This window comes from Stenella coeruleoalba (assembly GCF_951394435.1).
Source record: "Stenella coeruleoalba genome assembly, chromosome: 14".
Classification (NCBI taxonomy): domain Eukaryota; kingdom Metazoa; phylum Chordata; class Mammalia; order Artiodactyla; family Delphinidae; genus Stenella; species Stenella coeruleoalba.
Genome location: NC_137160.1, coordinates 20,716,677 through 20,742,787, shown reverse-complemented (window position 1 = coordinate 20,742,787; position 26,111 = coordinate 20,716,677). Strand labels below are relative to the sequence as shown.

The window sequence follows — 26,111 nt, the reverse complement described above, 5'->3', positions numbered from 1 at the left end:
GAATGACTGGATGAATAAATAAATGTATTATAAGAATGCCTTGTGTATACAAATCAATTTTCCCCGCAAAGTAAAGGAGCTGTTGCAGTGGAGGATTACTGGACTGAATATCAATATTATGACATAGTATGAGGGTGTTTCGTGTTTGGTAATTGCAATCATTGTTGCTTTTGTTGTGGTCATCCATTTACAAGGCTTGGTGTCAGTCTATTTATCTCTTGTAAAAATAAAATACAGTGTGTGTGTGTGAAAAAAAAAAAAAGAATGCCTTGTGTTATAACACTCCAGTGTTTTAGGGCTCTTTTTTTAGCAGTAATAGATAGAATAAAATAAAATTTCTGGTATACTAAGGGCAGTTAAAGTTGTTTTCATTAGACAAGAAAGGAAATAATGTGATTAGAAAGAAAGAGGAATGAAATGAAATCTAACAAGCATTGAGAACTTCTAAATATTATTCACTTGCTAAGTACCTTGCTAATTATCATTTCATTTAATCCTCACAATATTCTTACGTGGTGAGATTATCCTGATTTTACAGATAGGAAACAGAGACTCAAGCAGTTTAAGAAACTTACTCCAGGACACAACTGGGCAGCCTATGAGCCTCTATGGTATACTGCTTTTCTAAAGATAAAGATGCCTTATATTATTTATATTCATTTTTTTAACATCTTTATTGGAGTATAATTGCTTTACAATGATGTGTTAGTTTCTGCTTTATAACAAAGTGAATCAGTTATACATAGACATATGTCCCCATATCTCCTCCCTCTTGCGTCTCCCTCCCTCCCACCCTCCCTATCCCACCCCTCTAGGTGGTCACAAAACACCAAACTGATCTCCCTGTGCTATGCAGCTGCTTCCCACTAGCTATATCTATAGCACCATGTTCTATAAAATGGTAATTACCAGATAAAATATAAACTACCTGAAGTGTTTTTTAGCTCTTAAAACCCACAGGAAATGGTATTTAATTTCATTGAAGTACAAAATCTGTTTATTTGTCTAAGAATATACTTCATGGTTGAAAACATTATGTGGCATATGCTACTTCTTACCCCTGAGCACACTTCACAGCTAGGTAAGCTGATGCCCATGAGAAGCATACCAGCTGATAGTATAGGCAGGAAAAGACCCCGGATGTTCTGATTTCCCCAGTCGAGTGTTGTTTCCTACAAAATGGTAGCAAAAAGTGAGTATTGTTACGATGGCCAAAGAATTATTTGAAATGTTTTTCTTACTAAAAATGAAGTTAATTACAAGAAATCGGAAGCTTCAGGTATAACTTTCCTTAAGTTTTTAAGGATAAGTAAGAGTTATATGCTGGGTTTCCAGGAATCAGGCTGAATAGAGATTGGAAAACAGGAGCTGTATTAGCAAGTGCCTCAGGAATAACACCTGTGAGGGTAAAGGACGCAGGGTTGCTGGGAGGGAGATATTGAACTGATGATGCAGTTTGATGGAGGCCTCAGCTGACCCTGTAGGTTGCTGTGGTACTGGAATTGTCCTCTGTGTTGTCTCAGATGAGGTGGGAGGGAGGGGCTGTTCTGTAGTCTTTGATGCAGGCTCCTCCTAGGAAGAGACGTAGATTTTCTTACCGTTTCAGTATTTTATTACTCGATGGAGCCTAACTATTTGTTTGGCCTTGGAAAGATTCCCTTTCCATTTTCAACCTGTGTTTTCTTCTTCCGTAAAATGCAGGAGAGGTGAGGAATCAGAACTAGGAAATATGTAGACGGAAGCGGATACCCTGTAAGATCACATCAGTTGTACAGTTTTAATAATTTAATGTATGAGAGTTTTGCTGGGTAAAAGCCTCTTGAATTCCATTTTTTTTTCAGTTTTTTCTTTCCTAGTAAATATTTGAGGGAAAACTGTAAAATTCTCCTTTAAAAACAAGAAATCTCAAAAAGTTAAACTAGAGGCTATTAAAAAGACTGAGGCAAAGAAAAGCATACAGTTTTGCTTTGGGGATAGCTTGGCGGCTGCTATGGCTACTGGTTTGGGGGCTTTCTAGAACATTCACTATGGGCGTCAACTCTTTTTTTTCCCCATTCCCACTATCTGCTTTAATCACTTGACTGCAGAACTCAAACTGAAACAAAGAAGCTATTGAAAAGTAAAATAAAGCCGCATGAGAAAAAGCAAGATTTTAAAAACTGGAATTCTCTTAGCTTGAGGTGCTGTATTACCAGAGGTTCTCTTGTGCACAGATGGACACTGGGAGAGACTGGCCTATGAAAGTCCAGTTTCCTAACCTCTGAAATATTTGATTTCAAATCAGAATCTTTGTCTGACCGTTACATACGTGGTGTGAGAAGCCAGTGTCTTAAGACTGGTCCCAGCTCCATGGGCTTCTGGAACATTTATTCCTTCACCTTGTGGATTCCCGCATCTGACCAAGAATGCTTCCTTAAGAGTAATAAGTGCAAACAATTCTTTTAGTACCATAAACACAAGTGCATACAAATTTTCAGCTCTTCAGAACTGTGGGAGCAGTGGCAAGGTGCAGAAAGTTCAGAGCTCATTTAAATTTGCATTAGAAATGATATCATTACCTAGTATATGTTTCCAACCAATATTTGATAACTTTATTAAGATCAGTTTTTATTCTTTGAGTCTTGAACGTTATATTTCATTCCTTCTGTTACTATGAATTTCTGCAGAAGGACTATTTTTTCTGTATTCCTATAATTCCCACAGTGCTGTGTAAATGACTTTGTATAACAGTTGTTACTAAATATGGGTTGAAAGCACAGAGGTTGTTTCTTGATAGTTCTACAAGCAAATGATTTTTATATAAAGTTTGTTGATTAGTAATTCCACTGGATTACACTGGATTACTGGATTAATTCCACTGGATATCCAAATCAGCAGGTCAGTAAGATTGTGCAGACATGGTCAAAACGTGGCCTTTAAGTTCAAGATGGTACATATGAGGAATACAGAATTGTGTTTGTAGGGAGGATTTTACAAGGCAAAAAATAGCTTGATTATCAGAGATATAGGAATAATCCAGAAGGGACCTGACAAAGAGTTGGTGGAAGAATTTTGAATGATGGAGTACAAAAGGTACTCTAGCTTTTAGAAAGGTTTCCTAGAGCAATATGAAAAATAAAAAATCTGTTGCTTTTTTTTTAAAGTATAGTTGATTTACAATAGTGTGTTAGTTTCCAGCGTATAGCAAAGTGATGCAGTTTTTTTTTAGATTATTTTCCATTACAGGTTATTACAAGATATTGAATATGACTCTCTGTGTTATACAGTAAATCCTTGTTGCTTACATACTTTATGTATAGTAGTTTGTATCTGCTAATCCTACACTCCTAATCTGTCCCTCCCTCCCTCTCCCCTTCGGTAACTATGAGTTTGTTTCCTATGTCTATGAGTCTGTTTCTGTCCTGTATATAGATTTATTTGTATTATTTTGAGATTCCACATATAAGTGATATCTTGTAGTATTTGTCTTTTTCTGTCTGACTTACTTCACTAAGTATAATGTTCTCTAGGTCAGCCATAAAAAAATGAAATATTGCCATTTGTAGCGACGTGGATGGACTAGAAGATTCCTCACTTTTTCAGATTTATGTCACCCAGTTCTTCCTTAATTCCTAACCTCTTAGAGGTTTCTACAGCAAAATGCACTATCTTTTCTTCCAGGATCTTTCTCATCTGAGTCAAGTCTTTTGGGCGGTCTGGGGTAACTTGTAAAAGATTAAAGCAGATGGGCTTACAGTGTCCTGGGAAAGTCACTGGTCTGCAGAGAAGGAAGCTGTGTGATGCTTCAAGCTCATCTCAAAGGAGTCCTCTAGCCCCAGATCAGAGTCTACTTTTCCTGCAGTCTCATCTGTCTGATGTCCTTGGTGTCAAAGTGTACTCTCAGATGTTCACAACTATTTCAGATTTCTGGACTTCATAGCCATATCTCATTTGAGAAGTGAGTGAAGGCTGCAGGAGGCTGTAAGGGTCTTAAGGTTCCCTGCTCACATTTGCTCTTAGGACGTTTTCATAGCTGCCCTGTGGCAGTCACTAGTCCAGTCACCTCCACATCGTAGCTCATCTTGTAAAGTGTGTGAAAACCACATGAAAAGTGGGCTGGCTGGATAGATTTAGATAAACTAAGAGCCTTCCCTTAGCTCCTAAATGACAGAACGAGAATTTGAACCAGGTTGATTTTATAATCATAATTCCAGTTATTTTCTTCCTCCAGAGAAAGAACTTTTCTTTCTAATCTCATAAATCTTACAGTGTCATACTTCCCTCAGGTTCAAACTTGAGTTAAAAAAACACTATTTAGTTTCCTCTAACTTAATGTACTCCTCTTTCAAATGTAAGATGGTATTTTTTTTTTTTTTTTTTTTTGCGGTATGTGGGCCTCTCACCGTTGCAGCCTCTCTCGCCGCAGAGCACAGGCTCCGGACGCGCAGGCTCAGCGGCCATGGCCCACGGGCCCAGCCGCTCCGCGGCACGTGGGATCCTCCCACACAGGGGCACAAACCCGCATCCCCTGCACCAGCAGGCAGACTCCCAACCACTGCGCCACCAGGGAAGCCCCAAGATGGTATTTTTTAATAGAACTAATTAGCATTTTAATAGAACTATAATGGCAATAATTGTCAGTATCTTTGGAAAAGTTTGGCTTATATTTTAAGTGGTCATATTTTTTAAACTTTTACTTACTTTTAAACAATTTTATTGAGATATAACTTATACATATATATATATAACTGTACGTATTTAATTTATACAAATCTACTAAGTTTAGATATATGCATACACCCATGAAACCATCACCATAATCAAAGTCATAGACATATAAGAAGGTTGTTTTAACAATACTTCCTATTGAATGGTATTCAGCTCAGTCTTGGGGAAGATCTATAGGAACCCAGCAGATTAATATCAATAACCCATATTTCCACAGTGCTGACTCCTGACCCCTCACCCTGCTGCACTTCCATGTGGATAATCTCTTTAATCCTCAGAACCACACCATAAAGTTGGTACCATGATCAGCTCCACTTTACAGATGAGAAAACCAAGAAACAGAGAGCATATATACCCTCTCAAGCGAATGTATAGTTATCCACTACTGCATAACAAATTACCCCCAAAATGTAACAACATAAAACAGCCATTTATTTTTTTCAACAGCTTCTGAGGGTCAGGAATACAGGAGTGATTTAGCCAGGCAGTTCTGCCTCAAGACATGACTCCTGGCTTCCGCCAGAGTGAATTATCAGAGAGAGAGAGAGAGAGAGAGAAATCTCATTTAACCTAATTTTGGAAGTGACATACCATCACTTCCGTTGCATTCTTTGGTCACCAGACCAACCCTGGTGAAATGTGTCAGGAAACTCCAATAGGGATGTGAAGACATGAGGAGGGAATCAGTGGGAGGTATCTTAGATACTGGCTGTGACATTTATTCACTACCAAGTGGCAGAACTGGATAGTGAACCCAGGCAGTTTGACCTCAGTTTGGGCTCTTTACCACTATGAGCAGACACTGACACACCACTGTAAAGCAATTATACTCTAATAAAGATGTTAAAAAATTAAAAATTAATAACTGCAGAACACGTCATTGTGAATGTTTGCTATTTTCCTAAAGGTGGAGGTTGTGGATACTTGTGGCGGCCATCCAGTGACAATTGCTTGTTAAAGGGCACCTGAAAATGTGAAGGAAATTAGAGTATTTATCAAGGGCTATAGACACTACATTTCCAAATAGTCCAGAGTATATATAGGCCATTGCCGATATAAAGAGATGCTAAAGAGAAGCAGAATGAGAAATCATTTGACTTAAACTCTTTGCTCTTCAAAATATTATCTTTACTCTTCTGTTTACTCTTTTGTCCACCTCTCCTCCTCAACAAATCTCTCAAATCTGTCAAGTATCATGGTGAGAAATCTCTACAGAGAGCTTTATTTCTTAAAATTGTAGCTTTAAAAATAAAATCTCTACTTTAGATTTCCTATCAGTCACGTTTAGCGCTAACATTTTTTAAAATGTTGTCAAAGTTTTTGAATATCAACGTGCCCTGTTCAGGGCACTAACTAATTTGGTGAGGGAATTTCCACTTGAAAAATCTTTGTGTGTCAGTATGACATATAAATTCAATTGTCAGCAAGCTGTGTCGGAACAGATTTCTAGTCATAGTCAGCCACAAAGCCGAGATTTATTGAAAATGCTTGATGATATCGCTCTCTGAGCTGTTTTACATAAACAGAGCCGTGCAGTGAATGCCTTGAATTGTAGTGTGAGGGTGTGTGTATGTGTGTGTGTTTCTGGCTCTCAAAACTGACATGTAGAGGGAAAATACCAAAATGCACTTCAATACACAGTGTTGGATCCAACTTATTTCCGAATGATTAGTTTCACAACAACAGTTTTATAAGTAAGGGTACGTGTCTGTGCCGTTTTAGAAATGAGTCATGCATCAAAATACTTCAAAACCAAAGCTTTGGAATACTGACTATTCTATTTCATGTCAGGGTATAGAAGAATGAGAATTTCTGAGGTGCAGAGACATACAACCGATTTATTATTTTTTAAAGAACTTCTATTATTTGCAAACCTTTTGTACCCAGGTCAGTAGTCAAAATGCAAAACTCATGAAAAGTAAAATTTCTTTTCTTCAGTAATGAAAGACTTGGAGCTGGAATATAAATTTAGTCTCTTGGGTTCTCTCAGCTTTCTAACTTATACAGAATCTGTGGCTTGCCAAATTATTTTATGTTTCTCTATTCAAATTTATTCAGCTCGAAACAGGAGATATTTATGACTTTTTTTTCTAAGTGTATTCTAAAAGATTGGTTAAATTCACATAACAATATTGATTAGAAAGGTGCGCAATTTGTCAAGTGGGTGCCTTCCGCCTCTAAAGGAGACTATCATTGTCACATTTATTTATGAGTAAAAATTGTCAACACAGGAAAGGCTTTGCAATTTGGCAGTCAACCTTAATGACTGTGCAGTGATCTCATTTTGATCAGTAAGATGTGTGAATTCATTAAATTAACTGCTTCAGAGACTGAGATTTTGAGTTATATGAATACGGACTTTACGTTATTATATGACTCTTATTTACAAATGTATTCAAATCTATTATTATTATCATTATTATTACTATAGTAACATAGTAACTATACACATCAGGATACTAAATAATACATCAAACCATGTGAAAAACCTCCAATGGGTTAAAATGACAGATTTCTAAATATTACTTCTAGAAAATCTTTCTTATTAACTCACTTGAAAAATACGAAGTATCTCCAGCACCATACTTTGACAGACACAAAGACCATAAAATTATAACCTTTTCCTTTGGGGAATTTGTAATTATTTTGGCTAGTATCTGATTTGAATTTCTGATTCTTTTTAAAAGTTTCCTTGTCATTTTATTTCTTTTCCCTTTTCTAAAGTCTGTTCATATGTTTGTATAGCCACAATTTACTCTTTATAAAATATTTTATAGATTATAAAGGATCTTCATTTATGATGCTATATATCATTTAATAATCTCAGTTTTTCATTCGAGTCCTCCCAAAAATAATTTAGAAAAGCTTTGTATCACCACACAGTTTTAACTTAACATTTACAATATTATAAGTTAAGTATCTGTGAAATATGTAATTTTTCTGGTATTCCACTCTTTCACATAAAGCCAAAAGTATAAAAATACCATAGCAATATGATACCCACATCATCCATTTACGAAATACATGAGGAAGCTCCCTTTTACAGAGAAAAGTTGTATCACTCATTTTTTCCTTGAACTAGTACCTACAAATCACTTTCCCCACGGAATATACAGTTGTCATCTGTTTTTATGACTATCTTTGATCGATCATCTATCTTATTTCTTTGAAACATAATATTTTTATAAACTGAGATGTTAGATTTATATTATAAACTTATGTGACCACAAGTTTTTAACTGCTAATTATTTTTCTTCTCGGTGTGTTAACATTACAATTAGTATTTCTGCACAATTGTATATAAAATAAGATTGTGTTAGAATTCTATCACTTAATGACATGAAAGATGCTTCTTTTGTGCAACTAATGCATGTATTCATGGATGAACATTACTTACTGCATAAATTCTATTCCGATGTTTTCTCTTTTTGATCTAAACATTGAGAAACCTTGTTTGCATGAAGTATGAGCAAGTGCAATAACAATGAGATTTTTATAGCAATCATTCAAAGATTCAAACTCCTTCCAAATTACATGCCAGAATTATTCTGTGAACTCTCATACAAAGTTACTTTTAATAGTATTTCAGTAAACGACTAGATAATGTCTTCCTTCAATTTTTCTGGAAGTAAAAATTTTAGAAATTACCTAAATTTCAAAGGTATTTATTACTCATTCAAGTTACTTACTTTCTAATTTTCTAGGAGATACAACAGTAAAAAGCTTTACTAAGACTTACAAAGTAATTATAAAATACATATGCAGATTTTTTTTCACTTAGAGGTACTTTGTGTAATACAATATACTAAGACAGGACTGGAAACATTGAAATATCACTTATATCTTTACTAACATAATTTTTTGAAAAAATGTTTTATCCCATTAAATAATTAATATGTATCTTTATTCGATTCAGATAAAACAACCATTACTTAACCAACTGAAAAAAGAGTTAGTCTTCATTGTCAAACCGGTCAGTCAAAACTTTTTATCTGAAAAAAACCCAACTTCGTTTTTCAATTAAACATGTTAATAGGCACTTTAAGAAGTGTTATAAATAAACTGAAAAATAAATTCTCGAATGCAGTTTTAAGAGCTAGTTTACTAGAAGCAGTCTTTTTATTTTAAAGTGTTATGTATTTAATGTAATTAATCTGCATTTTTAAGTTAAAATGTTTTTAGAATCTGTTTCTAACAATAGTGCAAGATAATCTGTATCTTGATGATGAAATTACTTTCGTAAGAGGGATGTGATTAAAAAAAAAAAAGATTTTCCTTTGGTAAATGTACACTGCTGTGCATGCTGAACTCCAGCAATTGACATTAGGGTATAATTAAATAAAAAATCAAGTATATAACAGAAATAACTTCATTAATTTTATACACAGAAATATACTGTTGAAATTGATCATACCCGTAGCTAGCTTAATTTTTATTTTTAGTTAATGAGATAAAATATATAAAATATATATATATAAAATATATAAAATATATAAAATATATAATATATAAAATACTAAACATTTTATAAGATGGAGATTGACTACAATTAGAGTAAATATTTCATAATAAGATATAATTGAACAGATATTTGAATAATGGAATGGAACAATGCTCACTAAACCTAGAAAATATTGTGTAAGATATCATCTGTGGGTTTAAGTCAATATAACTTAAAACATGTTTGGTATTCACAGAAAACATTCAGTTGCATTTAAATTAATGTGTCACTAAGTTGTACTACTATTTTGGCTGTTTGAAAGTATTTTCTTTCTATTTAAATATAAATCCTTTGTGTGATTATTTAGACTGTAACTTGCTATTCTCTCTCCAGACTATAGATCTCCAAAGCATTACACTCTTTCACGGAATTAATAGAAAATTCCCATTTTCTTAGCCCACTCTATATAATATATTCCATTTCTGAACAACACAGTATTTCTAATGTCATCATTCTTGCCTAGGAGAAAGACTAAAACAAAAACTAAACTAAACTAAATAAAAGCCAGGAAGCCTTAAGATGGCTTTATGACGGCTGATGAATCATTTCCTTGTTTGAAACCATGAAAAGTTTTAAACCTCAGGGTAATGCTCCCTGGTAAGATTCTTCAAGAGTGAGTTATCTCTTCTGAGCTAAGAAAGGGACTTTCTGGAAAGAGAGGTAAGTAAAGGAACCTACATGGTACTGTGAAGACGTGCATGGATTTGAAGATGTGAAAATGTAGCCGTTTCCTTTTTGCTTGTTAGGTGCGTGCGTAGAATTATACATACTAACGATAACATCTTTGTTTTGCAGCTGTCGTGAGTGCCATCCCTGTGCCAACCCTAGAAAGTGCCCAGTACCCAGGAATCCTTCCATCGCCCACGTGTGCATACCCCCACCCGCAGTTCACCCTCCGGCCTGTGCCGTTCCCTACACTGTCAGTGGACCGAGGTTTCGGAGCCGGAAAAAGTTAGTGTATTGCATTTTCCTTTCTTTTTACTGAGAACAAATGAATAATACCAAGGATGTCTTGTCAAGTGTGTAGCATTTTGGTGTTCTTATCCTTTGGAAAAATTGATATACTTATGACCTGTGTACTAGAATTTTTTTTTTTTTTTCCAGCATCGTCTGCTTTTTTGGACCCTATGTACATGCTTTTGGACTGATTTTCTAGGAGTCTTTCCATAGTCCATTGCACTGACAGTATGGGGAGTCATGGGGAAACAAAGATTAACTGCTTCTGTAAAACAGTGATGTGATGGGTGCTTGAAATTAATTTGTTCTGTTAACTGGGAAGTTAATAAGCAAGTGACTGTCCTCCAACATGCTTATTTAAGTGTCTGTTGGTTATAACTAAAGATGTCTCATTGATTTTCCTTATAACCAATAACTGTATGAAAGCTCTCTTTATTAAATCAGTTCAGCGATACATTTTCATCTTTAAGAAATAGTTGCTGGAAATGAAAAATTCCCAGAGTGGTATTTCATCTGTTTTTATGTATGCATATTTCCAGTTTTAATGAGATATAATTGACATTTAACATTGTATAAATTTAAGGTGTACAAAATGTTGATTTGATACACTTATGTATTGCAAAATGATTACCACCATAACCTTAGCCAACATCCCCATCATGTCACATAATAAGCATTTCTTTTTTGTAATAAAAATATTTAAGAGCTACTCTCTTAGCAACTTTCATGTGTATAATACAGTATCATTAACTATAATCACTATGCTGTACATTAGATCCCCAGAACTTATTCATCTTATAAGTGGAAGTTTGTACTCTGACCAATATCTCCCTTCTTCTCTCAACCCCCAGCCCCTGGTGAACATAATTCTAGCTTCTATTTCTACGAGTTTGGCTTTTTTAGATTCCACACATAAGTGATGTTATATAATGTATGTCTTTCTCTGTCTGACTTATCTCATTCAGCATGATGTCCTCAAGGTCTGTCTATGTTGTTGCAAATGGCTGGATGTCCTTCTTTCTCATGGCTGAATAATATAGATAGATAGATAGATAGATAGATAGATAGATAGATAGATAGAGATGTAGCTGTAGATGTAGATATAGATACAGATATAAATATAAATATAAATATAGCTAGATACATATCTCACATCTTCTTTACCCATTCATCCTGGACAAACACTTAGCTTTTTCATTGTTTTGGCTGTTGTGAATAATGCTGCAAAAAGCACAGGAGTGCAGATATCTCTTTGCTATCCTGATTGCCTTTGGCTACACCCAGAAGTGGGATGACTGGATCATATGATTGTTCAATCTTTAATTTCCTAAGGAACTTCCATACTGTTTTCTATAGCGGCTACACTCATTTATATTCCTACTAACAGTGCAAAAGTGTTTTCCTTTCTGCACATCCTTGCCAAGACTTGTTAGCTCTTGTTTTTTTTTATTTTAGCCATTCTAATAGATGTGAGGTGGTATCTCATTGTGGTTTTGATTTGCATTTCCCTAATGATTAGTGACGTTGAGCACCTTTTCATCTATCTGTTGGTCTTTTATATTCCCTTTTCGGAATAATACCCATTCAGTTCCTCTGCCCATTTTTTAATTACATTGTCTTTTTCCTATTGAGTTGTATGTGTTCTTTATATATTTTGTATATTAACCACTTATCAGATGTTTGATTTGTAAGAATTTTCTCCCCTTACCTTTTCATTTTATTTCTATGTAGAAGCTGTTTAATTTGATGAAGTTCCACTTGCTTATTTTTGCTCTTGTTAGCTTTGCTTTTGGTGTCCAATCAAAAAAATGTCTAAGTTTTCTTTCAGGAGTTTTACAGTTCCAGGTCTTATGTTCAAGCCTTTAATCCATTTTGAGTTTATTTTTGCAGATGGTACCAGATAGGGGTTCAGTTTTATTCTTTCACATGTGACTATCCAGTTTTCTCACCACCATTTATTGAAGAGACTCTTCTTTCCCCATGATATATTATTGGATTCCTTGTTAAATATTAGTTGATTTTTATATGTGGAGATTTATTTGGGCTCTCAATTCTGTTCCATTGGTCTGTGTCTGTTTTATGCTAATACTATACTGTTTTAATTGCTATAGTTTTGTGGGATAGCTTGAAATCAGGAACTATGATGCCTCCAGCTTTGTCCTTAGGATTGCTTTCAGCTATTCAGAATTTCATACAAATTTTAGGATTTTTTCTCTACTTCTGTAAAAATGACATTGGAATTACAGTAGGGATTTCATTGAATATATAGATGGCTTTGGGTAGTAATTTTAACAATATTAATTCTTCCAATCCACGAACACAGTCTATCTTTCCATCTTTTGTAGCTTGTTCAATTTCTTTCATCAAAGTCTTTCATCAAAGTCTTCTTTCATCAATTCATCAAATATTAATTCTTCCAATCCATAAACAGAGTCTATCTTTACATCTTTTGTAGCTTATTCAGTTTCTTTCATCAAAGTCTTGTAGTGTTCAGTGTAGAGCTCTTTTGCCTCCTTGGTTACATTTATTCCTAAGTATTTTGTTCTTTTTCATGCTATTGTAAATGAGATTGTTTTCTTAATTTCTCTTTCTGATAGTTTGCTGTTAGCATATAAAAATGGAACTGATTTTTGTATATTGATTTTGTATCCTGAGAGTAGTATTTCATTTGTTTCATGGAATGTAGGAATGGAGAAAGAATCTCAAGCTATTATATATACCCTGGTGATTTTTCCTGTGCCATTTGGCTTTTTTTTTTTTTTCTTCAAGCACAGCATTTTAAAATCTATTTTATGGCATTCTTCTCCTTGTTACGAACGGGTGACTCAGCAGCTCCTGTGAGATGGGAGATTTCGTGATAGATAAGATGGTAACAGCAATAAAATATATTTGTGGGGTAGCTATATTTTTTCCAACTCAACAGGGACAGCCCTAAGAAATCATAAATCATCTAGATGTAACAAGGTTAGAATTAAAAGGCATTAGGAATCTACCAACAGATAATTATATTTATTTTTCTTTTTCTCACTGCACATCATGTCTAGAGAATAGAGTTGTGTGCAAAAACTCGAAGAAAAAAGCCCCCCAAACCATACTGAAGGAATTTAAATATGAAAGGTGTGAGAAGTCCAACAACCCAAAATTTCCGAATCCCCAGACAACTAGGACGATGATTCCAGTCAAAGAATTCAGAACCCACAAGTCCCTTCTTCAACTTCTGAAATGAACTGTCCCCAACAGAAAAGAGAGGTTTATAGTTTTAGTTTGGTTTTCTCCTCATTGGTTCGTTGTTTACTGCTTTCTTTTGATTTCATTTATATTCTCTAACTCTAAAAGAAAGTGTAAGAATGGCTTTTATTGGTTCATTCCAGCAAGACTGAGACAGCCAAAGTTCACTACTTTGTTTAAAACTAGCAATTAGCTCTTTTATTCATGGGTGTTCCTGTAGATTCTTTTCCATTTTTAAAAGCATCATCTCCTTCAGAAAATCCAGCATCCCATTTACTCTTTGATTCCAAAAGTTAAATTTCAGTGAAAAAAATAAAAACAATAAATGAGCTAGTATAAAATTTGTTTTCATCTGTGGTTAAGGACCACAGATTTGTTTATATCTGTGATTAGTCTCATGGATGACTCTGGTGCAAAATTTTGATTGTGGGGAGGCTGTGCACATCTGGGGTCAGAGGATAAATCTCTGTATATTCCACTCAATTTTGCTAGGAACCTAAAAACTGCTCTAAAAATTAAGGTCTATTAGAAAGAAAGAAAGAAAAAAAAGAGAGAGGGAGAAGGAAGGGAGGGAGGGAAGAAGGAAGGGAGAAAAATTTAGTCTCCTTAGTAGATTTTTTATTTTGTTAATTTATTGAAAAGTAAGGATTATTAAATAAATTTAATTATGTAACTATTACATAATATATAATACAAACATACAATAGATAATGTAACTATTATAGAAAGTTATGCAAATAAAAGATTCTTAACAGAATTCTTAGTTTAATAATTCTTGACTGTCATCTAAAATTAACAGGCATAGGCATTCTACTCCTGGCCAAGATTTCACATGTTTTTAAAATATATACTCAGTCATTCTTCAAGTACTTTTTGACCAAAGCTATGTGAAATGCAAAAGGTATAGGAACTAATATGTGTTTCTAAGTGCTTGCTTAGAAAAGAAAAAAACAACGCATCCTCTTTTCTAGGAAACTAAATATTCTCTAAATCATTGTCAGAAACAGTTAACTTCCAGTCATTCAGTATCAGTTTCTAAATGCCTTGGAGAACACTAAACATCCCTGTTCTCTCTCAAGCAGAAAACATTTCATGCCTCTGGCTGGAGATGTCTTATTAGTCACCTTGAAAAACAGTGAAAGGTACACACAGGAAACGAAGCATTTGACTGTGTGAAACGGGGCAACTCTCCTTCCTCAAAAGTTATCAGAAAGACCTTTGACTTTGAGAGATGAATCAGTAAAACTCTGCCCCCGAAGACTGCTGCTTTCTGAAGACACAAATAAAGCTGAATTTCTCCCCTCCCATAAGGAAAGGAAAGATATAGGTTGAAGTACATTTGCATAACACATATTTGGTGATCCATGGATAAAGCTTTATACAGTCATGATGGACAAATCTTTCCTCTTCCTACTAATGCGCTACAGTTCTGCTCTTAGCCTCAGTAGGCAAAGTAACTGGCCTTTGGGGAACAAGGAAAAGTGCTATATTTTGAAAACTTCAAATAATCATCTTGAGGTCTCATTTCTACAAATCAGTATAAAATCAGTGCCCCCATTTCCTCATCTTTGAAACGGGTACTAGAGAAGAGTAGATGATTTCCACTATTGTTTTCAGTGTTGGCATGGTCTTGGTGAGAAAGCTGGTCAACTTTATCCATCTGCCCCGCCTCTCCGCCAAATTGGAAATCAGTTAACAAATGGAAGTTGACCTAAATAAGATCAGCACAGTAGAGTTCATGAATTTTTCTCTCGGGTCTTTTAAAAAAAATCCGAACTGTGAGGAATTGGGGTTACTTAGGATTATTGCATGATCTTGTTCTTCTGAGATTAATGAGTGAATTTGGTTCCTAGAAATGTTCGAGTCTTGAAGTGTCTTTGCTCAGAGTTATGAGTGCTGTATTTCTTTCAAATATTGCAATTTTAGATGGAAGAAAAAATCCTCATTTCCATTTTTGCAATATTTTTGCCAGTTATTCCATAACAATTATTTATGTGTTGACATTAATTATTATAAAGTGCCTTGAGATTTGACTCTGCTGTGTAATTGTATGCTATTTGTACAATGAATTCCTACTATTTCATCATTTGAAAAGGAGTGCCTTGCCAGTACATATTTGATTCTCACTTTAGTGTCTGAATTGCAGGGAAGCTGCACTTCGTGGGTGAAAGGAGATTTTCTTTGCTTTTAGAGCTCTTAGTACAGCTAAATGTCATGTCAGAGAGCAAATCTGTTTCACATAGGTGTCCTGAAGCTGGCACCTGAACTGGCCAAACGGGCTCATCTGAAATGAGAGCTTTTCCAGTGGAGCAGTTGCTATTGTATTTGTCTGAGAATTTTTTCACTGCCTTAGATGTCAGCCATTTCTAAAAGGCTTTTTTTTTTTTTTTGCTCTATGTAAAATATAAGCATTATGAATTGTCTATGGAAAACCTGTACCTTGTCCATTGTATTAGGTATTAAGCAAAATTAACGTTTTGAACAAAACAAAAACAGTCCCTTATGCATTACTGATACATTCAGTGTTGAGGCTGGACCCTCCCATTCCACCTAGCACATTGCATTAGGCACGTTCCTTTTCACTATGTGGTACTAAGTACTGATTTTGCTAAAGAGCTGGTCCATTGATATCAAGCCACCATTACTTCTCTCAAAGTCAAGAACCACATTGTGATGTTCCCAGTGGGAATCATGGTGGCCAACTGAAAACTTGGGAATAGAGGACTAGGCATGCACAGCATTTTTATTTTCAAATATGCTGAAGAGAAGAAAAATGGGGAGTTCCCCCCTAAAATTCACTGAAGTCAACAGAATTCATGTGAAGCCTGAGGTTTTAAAGTAACTAAATTTTAGAAGACTAAAAAAATTGCATGTAAGTTTTATTAAACCTATGATCACAATAATATTTTAACTTAGATCTATTTGATTTCAAAAATGTAGAAGAATAGAAGAAAATATGAAGGAAGGAATGAAGAAAAGAAAGACATCACAAAACGTTATTATTTCTGTAATAACTAAAGCAGTTTTCAAAATATGATATGGATTTACTGCAGTCCGTCTTCAATAGAGAGAAGTACAGCAGATTTCTGAGGAAAATTGTGAACTTTCTTTTCTTGGAGAGGCATTTATAATATGATGATATGGGCCATTTAATAAAAACCAGCCCTTTGGTAATAAAGAAGGACCTTGTTGTAGGTTCCTGCAGCTACTTCTCTCTGATCTAGATTTGAGAGATACTGTATTTTTATTTGGACAACTGACCGTTGGTCATTTGTTCCTTTAGACTAAATATGAGTCTAGAGTAAAACCTTCATAATTTTCTTTGTTTCTAAAACTATACTCTCAACCACCTAATTACACCATCTTGATTGAACACACATGTTCCTCTTTCCCTTTACATTCTTAAAAGCAGTTTAGCTCCTTATACCACCTACCTGAAGCCCCCATTCCCTTTTGCCTTAGAGAACCAACATCACCAAAGATTTGCCTTAATGTTTTCCTTGCAGCCCCATACTTGAACCTTGAGATTGTACCTGCATGTGTTTCTCCTCTCCATCTTTGATAGGACTTCCTAGCCTAGAGATAAGGTACTTCTCTTCAAACTGCTCTTGCCCTCAGAGTTCTGTCCAGTTTGCTGGATTACACTTTCCATATTTGAAGAAATCTTTAATCAAGTCTCTGCCCATTTTCTGGTTCCATTTGCTAAGTGACTGCATCTGTCCTGGGCCAACCCTGTATCTCCTCATCTCCATCTTTGAATGGGGTAAGCCTGAAGCCCGCTCAGTGACCCAGAGGACCTCTAACCCTTTGTGAATATAGACAAGTGAGTTTTAATATCAAATACCCTCTGCAGGCACATTTCGCTTTTGCATATCTTTAATATGATACCTTGATCTTTGGTATCTTTAATCTCCACCCCCTCCAGCATTAACAGGTTTTCTATCTCCTCTGCCCTTTGCTGACCTCACTGAGCCTCCCAGAGAGGTGTCTCAAAATTATCTCACAAACTAATTATCTTGAAATATTTCCCGCATAGAAATTCTCTTTCAAAAGTGAGACATTATCTTCTATCACTGTATTTTTTCCACTTTACCCAGTAGCACTTTTTAAAGAAATAAGTCATCGGAAATACTCTTCTTTCATCCACACTTATACCTGCTATGCAGCTCTGTTCATTTTCAATTTAACTGGGATCTGTTGACTCTGAATATGAATGAATAAAGTCAAATCACAGCATCCTTAGCATGATAAACAGTATTTTAGTCAAACTAAACTGTGTTCTCTGGAGAAAAGGTGTGTTTCCACATGCAGAACTGTCCAGATAGCCAAAGGCTTGTCACAAACGGCTGTGTGAAACCTCTCTAACCATAGTAATCTGACTGAAAATTACAATGTTTGCTACCAAAGAGGAAAAATTGCAATTCTGCATTCAGGCAACTTGTTTCAGCAGATTGATCTCTCCTATAACTTCTTAGCTGGATGTGCTTCTATTTTGTTATGGAAGATAATGATAATGGTTATTATTCGTATCATTTTATTAGCAATGCCTTGAGCACCCAGTAACTCTGATTTGTCTGACAGTTGACATGGCATGTTTAAAAAAATTGGCATATCGGCTGGTAGATAATAATGCAGCCGTAGCCGGGTTTGGTACATTGAATGTCACTGACATCGCTACTTATGAAAGGAGAAATAACCCTTTTTTTCTCGCTTTTTCACTTACGATTGCAAGGCCCAGACAATTCAGGCAACACAATCAGTGCCGTGTATATTTTACTACTCTCCCCGGAAGATAGAGCCCTGTCCTACTGGGTCTATTTCTACTGTTTAAAGGGGCAGTGTTATCCTATCCCTTAAATATATGAGGGTAGAGGGATGGAATGTTCTCAACGTGAAGAATGGATTAGTCAGATCCTGGCATAACTCTCTGAACTGCTCCAGGGCCCCTTCGGGTGACTTAGGGAAAGCCCACTTTGTCACGGATTATGAATGGCTTTTTTTGTCTCCCTTGCAGCAGTGAGCGAAGGACCAGCCACCCAACAGCCGCCCATGTTGCCCCCAGCACAGCCTGAGCATCCCAGCGGTGAGGAGGCGCCCAGCAGAACCATCCCCACAGCCTGTGTTCGACCAACTCATCCACTCCGCAGCTTCGCCAACCCTTTGCTACCTCCACCGATGAGTGCAATAGAACCGAAAATCCCTTATACACCGCTTTTGTCTCAGTCAGGTAAGTGCCCATTCGTTTACACTTAAAAGCTTTGTTATCCCTGGTGGCTCCACGTAAGTACATGAGGGTTCCGAGAAGGCCTGGACATAATGTATCTTTTTGACATTGATTATGTGCCCAGTGTGCTCGTGTCTTTCACTGATGTTTGTGGTGCAGCTTTTAAGTATTTGCCTTATAAGCAACTGGCTGGTTGTAGGCGCCTTTCATTCCTTTGGAAAGTTGTTCATTGATCCTGAATGTCAGTCTAGTACTTTTAATGTGTGCTCTAGGTATGCCCACTAGAGAACACTGGAAAAGTTCTTCTGCCTGCCACATGAGTTGTAGGATTTAAAGCTAGACTCCAAGACTAGAGTAAAAGGTATAGAAGTCTGCAAAATCACTTTTTAGAGAAATGCCTGTAAATCTCATAATTCTGCTTTGTTCTTTTCATTAGTCATCTTGCAGGGGTTCTTATTTTAGAGTTCCAAGGCCAGAAAGGCATATCAGACCAGTGTAGCGTCTAACTTCCTAATTTTAGAAATAGAGAAACCACAACTTAGATAGGAAGTAACATCTCTATGTTTCCTTTCTAAGAAAGTCAAATGGCAGAGAGGAGAACCAGAGTCCGTAATTCCCAGTGCAGTGTTCATTTTATTACCTTAGCTGGTATCCAGTGAGGCTGAACCAGAGCTCCTTTTCGTTTCTGTTAGGGGTTAGGGAGATGAAAGGGGCGCAGAGAGGGACAAAGGAAGATGAAGAAGGAGGAGAAGGAGGAGGAAGAGGGGGAGGAGAGGAGGAACAAACAGATAGGATGAAATATAGGTCAGTAGCTAGTTAAGTAGATACATAAAGAACTACATAGTGCTCAGAATTATTTGGAATATTGGCATCATTCTTAGGTTAAAGTGCAGCGTTGCAAGGAAAACATGAAGGCAAATCTTTGGTGATGTTGGTTCTCTAAAGCAAAAGGGAATGGGGGCTTCAGGTAGATGGTATAAGGAGTTCTCTGCCACATTTCACCAGGGTTGGTCTGGTGACCAAAGAATGCAATGGAAGTGATGGTATGTTACTTCCAAAATTAGGAATAAGCTAGTAATGTTCAATGGTTCCAAGTACATAGAGATGCCCCCTTAATAGACACAGGCAGCTGGATGGACCCGTCGGCCACTGTACAAATACATTTTAGTTAGTTTCTGTTACTCAGATCCATGCCCACAGCGATTTTAGTCACTGCATTAGTACGTAAACCTCACAGTGACTGCTTAAACTAGGAAAAATAAGACTGCAATTATGAATCTTACATTTATATTAACATTAAGACTATATCTTGTTCCTGGCATCATGTTAATAGATTTGTGTGAATCATCTCTGGTGTTCTCACCATTCGTGTAGTGTCTCATATGGATGTCGGCTACAGGAGGGATGTGGGACTCCATCCCTTGAGACGCACGCTGCATGTTGCGCCTGGGCAGGATGGGGTCTTCTCTGACACATGACTACAGGTCATGACTTCATTTCACAGGAGGCGGATCTTCTAGCCCAAAAGAAGCCCACACTAGCATTTAAAGCAAGTCTATATTGTCCAAGCCCTTCTCCCACTCCCCACGTATATATCCCACATACACATCATGAAGAGAATCTGCTACTTGGTATTGCCCCAAAGCTATGAGGTCTTTACTAGTTGAAACAGGGACAATTTGAGGCAAGAAAATGTATTTCATGAAATTCCTGTGTCAAGAGCATGCTGCCTGGTGATTTCTGGCTACACTCAGTTTCCCGCTGAAATACCAACCAAAGGAAATGATCTTGGAGGAGACATATTCAGGATAGACGGCAGGTTAATTGCAACTACTACTAATAACTAACCTTTACTGAACATGTGCTATGTGACCTGCATGCTTCTGAAGACTTGTGGTATGGCATATGATCCTCAAAACTTGGTGAGGTTGCTACTTTCTTAACCCCATTTCATGGATAAGGAAATTGTGACACAGAGCATCTAAGTAGCAAATTGAAGTCTACACAGCTAGGGAGTGGTGCATCTTTTCCCACCTTTCTTTAACTGCAGAAAGCGTGGGTTCTGAACTTTTAGGAACTCATTTGTAACTCTTAGTTTATGTCTAACTCATTTAATGACAAAAACAAAGATAATCTTTTAAAGCCTATTAAATTAACTCATTCTAAAACTGATAAAAAGAAAAAAGTGTGAAACATCTGAAATAATTCTGAGTTGGGGAATACCATTTTCTCACAAGGCTTCTTCCCTCACATTTTAATAAGGAGAGATGAGAATTTTGTCAAAAGCTTTTTCTGCACCCATTGAGATGATTGTATGGTTTTTATTCTCCAGTTTGTTACTGTGGTGTATCACACTGATTGATTTGTGGATATGAAAAATCCTTGCGTCCCTGGGATAAATCCTACTTGATCGTGGTGTGTGATCCTTTTAATGTGTTGTTGGATTCAATTTGCTAGTATTTTGTTGAGGATTTTTGCATCTATATTCATCAGTGATACTGGCCTGTAATTTTCTTTTGTGTGTGTTATCTTTGTCTGATTTTGGTATCAGGGTGACGCTGGCCTCATAGAGTGAGTTCGGAAGTGTTCCTTCCTCTGCAATTTTTTTGGAATAGTTTCAGAAGGATAAGTATTAACTCTTCTCTAAATGTTTGGTAGAGTTCACTTGTGAAGCCATCTGGTCCTGGACTTTTGCTTGTTGCGAGTTTTTAAATTACTGGTTCAATTTCAGTACTTGTAATTGGTCTGTTCATATTTTCTATTTCTTCCTGGTTCAGTCTTGGGAGATTGTACCTTTCTGAGAATTTGTCCATTTCTTCTAGAGATGTTTAACTATTTTATACTGACAATACCAATTTTATAACACCAAGAAACTAAAGTGCTATAGTACTTTATACTGTTGACTATTCTCTTTATTTGGAAGTAAAGGTCTTATTTTTGAGGAACTATGTAATACAGAGAAAAAAGATGGAAATTATATTCAAAAGTCCATTTTAAATGAAAATTTTGCTGTGGCAGTAATATTTGGTTTGGAACACAAGGTTTGGATATCAACCCATGCTCCAAGTGATCTATAATAACAAAAAATGACCCCCAAATGACCCAATGATCCTAATTTTAGAAAGAACATCTGATAATAGGCAGAACAAAGCACTTAACCTTTATTATTTACTAGTTATTGTTTTCTTCTAGTTACAGTAAAACCGAAGCTGCCTTAAACAAAATCTGGCACAATGTAGCATAAATGAGTGTATTATATCTTTAAAAGATGGAAAGGAGAGTTTGTTCTTCTCTCTCTACACCTATTCTCTCAAATAATAAGCATATTTGAAGAACCGTTCTCTGTTCTAACGTCATGTGGACAAGATCTCATTTTCTTTTATTTCCATTGCACGTTTATAAGTCTTCTTTTGTTTTAATGTTGTTTTTGTTTTTAGTGGAACTATTTCTTACAAACTATCTTTTCTTTCAGATTTTCCAGTATCTCTGGCTTGCATTTTGGGGGTTGATTTTATTTTTTTCATAGTAAATACCATCCTCCCCCACTCACCTGAAGCACACCCCACCATCACTTGTGAATTATTAAATGCCTTTCCCTTTTTTGTTTCTCTTATTGTCTCCCTGTGGTTCCTGTTCATTTCATAACGCCCTACCTCATGATTTTCAAATAAGTTCTCCCTGCATTGCTCCTGACACATGGTAAATAGTATGCTTTTAAGAAAGGGCTGATGTTTACCTATTCTAATAGAAAAAGAAAATTAGCAGACTGACAAATGTATTAGCTGTGACATTAACTACTTGCTTCTTAGTCTAAAAGATGAAATATTTAGAGCTTTCGACAAATTTTAATTCTAAGAAAATCATTACTCTAGTCAAACTGATTGAAGAAGTAAAGTCATTCTCTTGTTGGCTTAAAAAACTACCTCAAATAATTTTTCTCTGGGTTTCACAATAAAGGACTGTGTTATTACTAATGAGTTTATCTTTACTTACCACAAGTAATCACTTTAGACTATGGTGACGTGAGGCATCGCTGTAATTTTTAAAGATCACGCCCAACGAGAAGTTCCTTCTGGTTTGAAACCATTTAAATTAGGATCAGTGAAGAAGTTCTTTCCCTCCTCAAATTCCTGTGTGTGGTTTTTCTTGGGCAACATTATCGATCTGTGCCTCAGTTTGCCTTCCAAAAAGGCATGCGAAGCTATGTTTGCAGCAGTTTTTTATGAGGTACAGGGCACCACATAATACGCAGTAATGACTTCCATGGAGTTGCAGAGAATTTTGCAGTATTTCTCTAGTAAATGGTAATTAGAAAATCATCTTGTTGTCATAACGAGTGACATTGTACCTACCTGAAAACACAGGTTCATTCCTTTATTTTTTCCTTCCACAGTTAGAAATTTAGCTTACTAGACTCTAGGGTGTTTTATGGTATTTCTTACAATTTCATCGTCACCTCGTGATAAAGTGGTTCCATTTCTTAATGCTTCATCTCTGTGTGGTCTTTACACGTATCAGGGAGGCTACACATACTGCACTTTGCAAATCACAGATGTGAACATATAAGTGATTTGGCTCAGTCCCCTTTCAGATTAAATAGAAAATGTTTGATAAGAGTGTTGGGTTTATGGCATTATAGATCTGACATACATTCTACAAAGGGCCAAGATAGGCTGTTTTTTCGTTTTTCTTCTCTAGTTAAAATTCCTTTTAGCTGTGAACTGATCAGCTGCACTTTAAATGAACCTGGATTAGGAGACCATTTGTCTTCTGAGGCTGTAATTCTAAAGGGAAAGAAAATGTGACCTCTTAAATAGTGACTTTTATATCGTAGCGCTGTTTTACAACATTAGCCCCCCTGGGGTTCTTGCATCTTTGTAAAGCTGCATATGTGCTGTATTGCCCTCCGTTTACACATTGCATTTCTACGTGTTTTTATTTATAAAAGCGAAAACCTAGAACATCCTGATCTTTTCAATCTTCTAGGGATCGATATGTCAGTGGACATGACAAGACCAAAACTCACTTCATTGTACTGCGAAATTGAGTTTGATTTTCCTTCTACAAATTGTGGCATGTGCTTCAATTTGTCTGAGAACTGAGGACAAGGAGTGGGTGGAGGTGGCTGACAGTGGACAGAAAAGGCATTTGATTTATATTTTATGGCTGGTTGGAAAATCATGTGTTCCTGCTATAACCTGATCTTTTTGGCAGGCCTCATTCAGTAAATATACTATCACACAAAACTGCCAATAAATTACTATGATACATTAATACAATCCCTTTCCCTGAGTCACCTGTAGTCTACCGTTGGGGCTGTTCATCAGGATTCCACCTGAGTATTCCATTCTGCTGAAATGAGTCACAGGCAGAGGTCAGACATCCTTTAGCAGGTGGAACCAGAGGTCACAAATAAATCACTGGCACAGTTAAGTGGGAAAGATGTGTTGATTTGATGTTTTGGAGCCAGTACCACCCATCAATTTCAGAGTGGAAAATTACATCGCCTCCTTCACATTTGATCTCATGTGTAGGCTCATCTCTGTGTGTGTTTGTGGTTTTTTTGTTGTGGTTTTTTTTGGTAGGTACCCCCTTGAAATTGTCTTGTCCTCATTCCCAACAGATCATTTTTTTAATAGATGAAATTTGATTTGGTCTAGTCATTCTAAATGATTACTTGGTAAATGTAATTAAGTCAAGTTTGCTTTATACATCACCAATATTTGTGACTCTGGAACCTACTTGGTGTTTTAATAAAATACTATTTCCTTTAGTATGGTGTTCCAGTATTTAAATAGGAAAAAATCTCTGCTAACTGCCTCAAAGAGAGGGAAACCATTTCTAGAGGACACTTTATGAGTAAGCCACGTGACTGCTACCTCACTTATAAATGACAAAACTGAAGCCTAAAAAGGTTAAGCAGCTTGCCCAAGGTCAACAGTTGAGCTAATGGCCTAGTTGAAAGAATTCAGAGAAATAGAATGCTGAAGAAAAATAAAGGATTTTAGTTGGCTTTTTGTGCTGCGAGTAGTTATTCTCAGATTGACTTCTCCCCTACAAGCAGGCCTCTAGGATGATTCTAGTTATTAAATATCACTCAGAAAGAATTGTTTTCTAGCAGGGAGGTTGAGTTATTTAGCTTAGTGTCTGAGTAAATGTTTTCTTCCTTTATGTAGGCTAGACAGAGGAAAGGAGTTATAGCAAGATAGGAACTAGACAGGAGCTCTGGAATAACTCCTATCAAACTCACCTGTCCAACCTGCCAGATCCCTCTACAGGAGGGCAAGGAGCCAGGGAACTGACATCTGTTGCTTTCAGCACCATGGATGGCCAGGGCTTTGGAGTCCAATAATAAAATTCAGATGAGCAGAAGCAAGTGTAAAACAAAGATAAAAGTTAACACACATGAGAATATGACTCAGATTGTGGCTTAGAACATGTGAAGGTCAACAAGAGTGAGAAAGGAATGGCTGATACTTTTTAGAATTGCAAAAAGCTATTGGGAAGAGGGGGTGAATGAGCACCATTGAGTCAAAATTTGAGTCCTTTTGATCAGATTTTTATGCAATTAAAAAAACAAGAGAGGGCTTGCCTGGTGGCGCAGTGGACACAGGTTCGTGCCCCGGTCCGGGAAGATCCCACATGCCGCGGAGCGGCTGGGCCTGTGAGCCATGGCCGCTGAGCCTGCGCGTCCGGAGCCTGTGCTCCGCAACGGGAGAGGCCACAACAGTGAGAGGCCCGCGTACCACCAAAAAAAAAAAAAAAAAAAAAAACGAGAAAATATTGTACCAAGAATTGCTAGATCATAAGTAAAAATTGAGGCTAATTATCAAATTTAAACAATTAGACACTCTAGGGTTAAAGTATTGCATTGCTATCTAGATAATCATAGAGAAAATGAAAACAAACCTATTTTCAGAACCTTGTTACCTAGTAGACGATATAATTTGAAACATATAATCTAAGAAGAATGTCCTTGAATTATACTGGGGAGTGGTGGCCTTGTGGGTGACAGAGAATGATGAGTGAAAGGGTGAGGAATAGGTTTTTTGCAAGGCAGCGATTATTCCTTTCACATATCCTATGAACCTGCTAGGTCACATGGTTCATTACTTCTATATAGATGTTGTTACTTGTGAAATATCTTGAGGATCATAGTACATTGGAGGAGAATAGCATCCCCTTTATTCCTAAAAAGAGGGAGTGAGGCCCAGTGCAAATAGAGTCCTGAGGACTACTCCCTCCATTATGCCAGTTATGGAATTCTGCTCCCCTGAATCCTACTAATTCTAATCTGTGGAATTAGATAAACTTTCCTCTTCAAAGAGGAATAAAATGTGAAATTCTAGCAATCTTAATTACTGCATAAATAAGGGTGGATGTTCTCTCTGTATTTCTTCTTTGCTTTGTGAAAGAGTATAAGTAAGAGAAAGGTTTTCCTTTGAGTACAGATTCTGAGCTGCACACTGTGCATCTTAAGTCTTCTAAGCATTT

The 26,111-nt window shown here is 36.4% G+C and overlaps 1 protein-coding gene across 1 annotated transcript in view; it reads left to right on the top strand.

Annotated features, from left to right (window-relative positions):
• The window catches only part of DCC (DCC netrin 1 receptor), a 1,193,354-nt gene that overhangs the window by 1,119,975 nt on the left and 47,268 nt on the right, over window positions 1-26,111 (top strand). Inside the window, 3 exon segments of the mRNA XM_079943413.1 lie at window positions 10,004-10,161; window position 10,165; window positions 18,408-18,620. Of these exon segments, the coding sequence (XP_079799539.1) occupies window positions 10,004-10,161; window position 10,165; window positions 18,408-18,620 (372 nt within the window).